Source organism: Urocitellus parryii, chromosome 4 (genome assembly GCF_045843805.1).
Source record: "Urocitellus parryii isolate mUroPar1 chromosome 4, mUroPar1.hap1, whole genome shotgun sequence".
Classification (NCBI taxonomy): Eukaryota; Metazoa; Chordata; class Mammalia; order Rodentia; family Sciuridae; genus Urocitellus; species Urocitellus parryii.
Genome location: NC_135534.1, coordinates 19235101 through 19241210, shown reverse-complemented (window position 1 = coordinate 19241210; position 6110 = coordinate 19235101). Strand labels below are relative to the sequence as shown.

Below are 6110 nucleotides of genomic sequence, written 5' to 3'. Positions count from 1 at the left end.
GATTGGCCATTATCAAAAGGTTTAGGGATAACAAGTCTTGGCAAGTGTATGCAGAAAAGAGAGTTCCTGTACCCTTTTGGTGGCAATTTAAATTAGAAAAAACTGTAATGGGAAGCATTACTGTGGTTCCTCAGAAAATTAAGAAGAGAACTTGCATAAGACCCCACAATACCACGTCTAGGTATGTGAGAAGGAAATTAAATCAGAATCTCAAGGAGAGATATCTACACCCCTATTTTTTATACACAATAGCCCAAACATGGAAAAACCTGTTTCCTTTGGTGGATGAATATACATGATTCCTCCATTTGTAACCACACAGAAGAACCTGGAGGACATTTGTGTTAAATAAAATGTGCTAGAATCAGAAAAACAAATACTGTATCTCACTTACATTGGGAATTTAAAATAGTCAAACTCAGAGAGGAGAATCATGGTTGCCAAGGGATGGGGTGAAGGAACAGGAGCATGTTGATCTAACAATACAATATTTCTAGGGTGTTAGAAGGAACTGCATGGGTCACTTGGGAGATCGAGAATGTCACTTTGTGTTTGTGATCATTATAGGAAATGGGAATATGCTAGAACGTGACTCCCTGGGAGGGATTAGAAGTAAAATTATTTATTTTTTAAAAGAAACAGTACAATCTAAAAATATTCCATTTTTTTTTTAAAAAGAGTATAATCTTTCAGTTTTAAGGTCAAAAATTTCTGGGGATGTAATGTACATCATCAGTGGTGATAGGTGTTAATTTGTAATCGTTATACAATGTGCGCATATATCAAATCAAATCATCACATTGTACACCTTGAATATACAGTCTGTCAATTAAGTATTTTAAAATGGTAAATAAATGAACAAAAGGACTGCCGTAAATTATTTGCCCTCACTTTCTCTGGCTCTCAAGCAAGCGTTAGTGGTTTTTTAGAAAAGTTGCAATATCGATTTCAAAAAGGAAACAGAAGCCCATTCTGATTAGTGAATTAACAGGAAAAGTATAGCAAAGGTCCACCCACTTGATTTACTACACCTTGCTCTTCATATGGCACCAGATTTTCTACCAACACAGGTTCAGTTAGAGAAAGGTTTAGGTTACAACTGTAGGGAATATAATTCCCCATTCAAGAATAGGATTTTTTCCAAACATCTCTCTCCAGAATACCAATTTTGAAGAAAATCTTTTCATCAAAGGGGATAATTAATTCCTGGGAGAGAAGGCAGCAGAAACAGAACAAGCTCCCTCAACCTTTATGGAAACCTCTTTAAATATCTATGTGGCACAAGGTGAAATGTTTTGTTATTCAAACATCCATAGCAAAATTAAGCCATGGGAAGAGTGATCCATTTCCATCTGATTCCTCCATACTGTGTTCTTCTTGCTCTGCAGGACAGGAGCCATATATAGGAACCATTCTTCATGTGTTTCAAGTAAGTCCATTTTAATTGAAATCCCAGATTTTCTGTGAAGAAGCTTTTCAGTACTAAACTAGATGGGAATATTTACACTCTTAAGAATGTTTTCATTTTTTTTTTCAGGCAACTTTACTTTGGTAATTGATATGTAAGAAAAGGAACATGTTTAATACAATTTCTTAACAGTAATTAATTTAATATTGAAATTTCTTGGTTTTTCCTTCTTTTGGTGTGTTGGAATTAAACTCAGGGTCTTGTGCATGGTAGGTGAGCAATCTTCCAACTGAAACTACATCCCTAGACCCAATTTTGATGTGTTTGAACAAGCTCTTTCTGAAGAAGTATAGCTTTAATATTGAAAATTTTTAATTCCAAGATGAGGTCAATTTGAGACGAGATTGTTTCTGAATGCCCCCAAACATCATTAGGATCTTTTAATATGACTAAGGTAAGGTTTTCAGTGGTGCTGATGCTGATTAAAGATGGTTACTTTCTATGTACAGTAATAATTACAGTTCAACACTTCAAACATAATCATAGCATCTTTTGTCCTCACCCCAATTCTTCAAAGTATAGTTGGTAAATATCATTAACCTAGTTTGCAGCTGAAAAATTTGAGGCTTACAGAGATTAAGCAATTTGTAGGACAAATTCTCTCTTGACATGAGACACCATGCTTTCTCTGAAACACATGTTTAATAATCAAGACAAATAATAAGTGTTAACTTCTGTTTTTCTAATTTTTATTGATGTATTATCATCAGACATAATACATTATAGACATATATGAACATGCATATAACATGATTTGATCAATTTCATTCCCTATTAACTCCCCCTTCCCTTTGCCTCTCACTCCAACCCCCTTCCTCAATTCTGCTAGTCTCCCTTCTATTTTCATGAGGTCCTGTTTGTCATATTTTTCTCTCCAATTTCCATGTTCAAAAGAGAACACAGGAAACCTGACAGAGTCTGGCTTATTTCATTTATCATGATGTTCTCCATTCCATGCATTTTCCTGCAAATGATATAATTTTATTCTTCATTAGGCTGCATAAAACTCCACTGTGTACATTTACTTCTTTTTCTTTATCCACTCATCTTTTGACAGACACTTAGGCTGGTTCTACAACTTGTCCATAGTCAATTGCACCGCTATAAACATTGATATTATGTATTTCTGTCATATATTGACTTTAATTCTTTTAGATAAGTACCAAGAAGTAGTAAAGCTGGGTCAAATAATGGCTGCCTTTTTAGTCTTTTGAGGAACCTCCATACTGTTTTACATAGGGGTTGTATAAATTTATGATCCTACCAACACTGTATTAGTGTTTCTTTCCTCCCTACACCTTTACCATCGTTGTTACTTGTAGGCTTCACCATTCTAACTAGAGTGAGATGAAATCTCAATGTAGCGTTGATTTCCATTTCCATGATTGCTAAAGGTATTAAATGTTTTTTTTCCAAATATTTGTTATGCACTTGCACTTCTCATTTGTCTATACAAATTTAAAAAAAAACAATTCAAAGTTAACACCAATAGAATGTTTTCAGTTTGGGGAAGACAAGTAAATTTAAAATGAATTAAATATTTTAGCAATTGGTTATTCGTGACAATGGAGAAATAGATTTTGGCAAATATATGTTGAAATGACAATATAGCAGAGTTCTAGGATGAAAAACAAAAATATTATATTTAAACAAGTTTTGACTGTGTAAGAGGTGCTAGCCAGGGGAAATTTAAGATTACAGCCAATAAAGTAGTGAATTTCTTTGGAAGACTATGTATCAAGAATTGTAGAGATAATACAACATGCAGTACTAACTCTTTAGGTGTAACTGCTTAGGAATTCACACTCATGGAAATATTAGCTCTTCAGGAGAAAAGATTTATTTCCCCCCCAGTAGGATCTGGTACATGGAAGTTCCTCACAAAATATTTGTTGAACCAATATAAATGAATTCTAGTAAATTCAGTAATTAAGCAAAAAGAAGACTAGTCATAGGATTTAAAAATTTAAATATACTTCATACACACAAGACATAAATATGAATATTAAATGGCATCAAGTAGCTGATTAGTCCAAGTGCAAACATGGAGAATTCTTCCTCCTGTGGATGACATCAGTGTCTGTGGTTTCTGTGAGATCAATATTGGAAATGATTCTCCTGGAACTTATTCCATGGTTGAATATTTCCGTTTATTGCTCTACCATCAATTCTTCTTATCTCCTAGGCATAAACCTGTTCATATAAGTGAAATTCCTATGTGCATCTGCTGCTCTGTGGTGAGTGTTCATATATATGCTCTTTTGATCAATTTTCATAACAAACCATAATGTGATACTATCATTCTCATTTTATAAATGAGGAAACAAGGATGTGAGGTGCCAGGAAATAAACCACAAGTAAAAGAAGTGGAGTGGAAAACACCGTGATTCTAACCCAATGTGCTTCTGATTCTAAATCTGATGTACTCAACTACCATTGTCAATTTAAACATCTTGCCAGAGTCAGGTTCCCATGCTTTGGAGGAGTGTGAAGAAGAAAGAGCTGAGACTGAGGGAGAGACCAAGATAAAGGAGACTTTAATGCATGTGAAACTGCACTTTTCCTAATATCTGGGATATCAAAGATGTCATTACCTATGTAGGTATCAGTGTGACTGTTGATGAAATTGCTTCATAAAAATATTTCACTGATGTAGTGGTAAAGTAATTATAAATATAATGGTCGTATAAAATGGAGATTACGAATTCAAAATCACTTATTATCACACAATGGTATATGATCTAGGTTAAGAATATGGAGGAAAAAAATTAAGAATTATCTAATCTAAGTTCCACTAAGACTTTTGTCAACTGCTTGATTTTAGATGTGTTATTAAATTTCTCTGTTTCTATTTTCTAATATGTCAAGTTAAGCATAAAATGATAGTAGTTGTTAATTGAATTTGTATTAAACATTAAATCAGCAAATGTCAGCAAAAACATTTAAAATATTCTACCTTTTAATAAGTTTAGTTCATATTATCATTATAACTATTAATGGTATAAGATTAATATGCTATTATTATAATTATCATTGTGTTAATGCCATGATCAATGTTTATTTTCATCTCAAGAAAAAACTATTGGTATTCAGTAGAATCCAAGCATTTATTATTTAACAGAATGATGAAGTGCAGTAAATTTTAAGATTGCTTTGATAACTTTTTTTCAGAAAATGTAATTAATTTTCACATGAAGTACATGGAGAATAGGAGCAACGTGACAGAGTTTATTCTACTAGGACTTACAGAGAACCCAAAGATGCAGAAAATTATATTTGCTGTATTTTTGCTCATCTACATCATCTCTGTGGTAGGAAATGTGCTCATTGTAGTTACCATTACTGCAAGCCCATTGTTGGGGTCTCCTATGTACTTTTTCTTGGCCTATCTCTCCTTTATTGATGCCTGCTATTCTTCTGTCAATACCCCTAAACTGGTCATAGATTCACTCCATGAAAAGAAGACCATCCTATTCAATGGATGTATGACTCAAATCTTTGGGGAACATTTCTTTGGAGGTGCAGAGGGCATCCTGCTTACTGTGATGGCCTATGACCGCTATGTGGCCATCTGTAAGCCTTTGCACTATACAACCATCATGAATAGAAGGGTATGCGGCCTGCTAGTAGGAATAGTGTGGGTGGGAGGCTTTCTCCATGCAACCATCCAGATCCTCTTCATCTTCCGACTACCCTTCTGTGGCCCTAATGTCATCGATCACTTTATGTGTGACCTGAACCCTTTGCTCAATCTGGCCTGCACTGATACCCGCACTCTGGGGCTCTTTGTTGCTGCCAACAGTGGATTCATCTGCCTGTTAAACTTCCTCCTGCTGCTAATCTCCTATGTGGTCATCCTGCGCTCCCTGAGGACCCACAGCCTGGAGGGTAGGCGCAAGGCCTTGTCCACCTGTGTCTCCCACATCACAGTGGTTGTCCTGTTCTTTGTTCCCTGCATATTTGTATACATGAGACCTGCAGCTAATTTACCCATTGATAAAGCAGTTGCTGTTTTCTATACAATCATAACTCCATTGTTAAATCCTTTAATTTACACCTTGAGAAATGCACAGATGAAAATTGCCATCATAAAATTATGTGGGTGGAAAGATATTGCTGATGACAAATAGATGTTCCTGGTGCTCAATACTGATTCAGCCGAGGCAAGAATCAAAAGGACGTTACAGATGCAAGAAATATTTACAGGATAAAGTAAAACATTGCCTACTTTAACTCATAGCTAAGTATTGAGGGGAACAGAAATGGGTCCAAGAAAAGAGAGAATGTCTATCCTAGGACTATTCTGCACACTTGGGAAATTCTACCAAATTTCGATTTAGTTTTACTAGTCATGCAGTGTATGGATTCATAGGCTTTTATCCTCATTAAAAAGGAAATAGCAGGGCTGAAGCTTAGTGATAGAGCACTTGCTTATCAAGCATGAGACATTGGGTTCAATCCTCAGCACCACATAAAAATAAATAAATAAAATAAAGGTATTGGGCCCATCTACAAATGAAAAAACCTTTTTAAAAAAGGAAATGGCAAATGTATTGATATTGAGCAGTGATATACAACACTCCAAAAATGTGAGCCATTTTAGGTGAGGAATTATTCCCATTTATAGGTGAGGAATCTGAAA

The 6110-nt window shown here is 34.9% G+C and overlaps 1 protein-coding gene across 1 annotated transcript; it reads left to right on the top strand.

The window, feature by feature from the left end:
• The first annotated feature begins 4659 nt into the window (after positions 1-4659).
• Positions 4660-5598, top strand: LOC113175064 (olfactory receptor 4C46-like). Its single transcript, XM_026379228.2, has one exon. The coding sequence runs from the start codon at positions 4660-4662 to the stop codon at positions 5596-5598; it is 939 nt and encodes a 312-aa protein (XP_026235013.2).
• Positions 5599-6110: the final 512 nt, after the last annotated feature.

What these genes read in the sequence shown, in the direction of transcription:
- LOC113175064 (XM_026379228.2), top strand. Translation starts at nt 4,660, where the DNA reads ATGAAGTACATGGAGAATAGGAGCAACGTGACAGAGTTTATTCTACTA.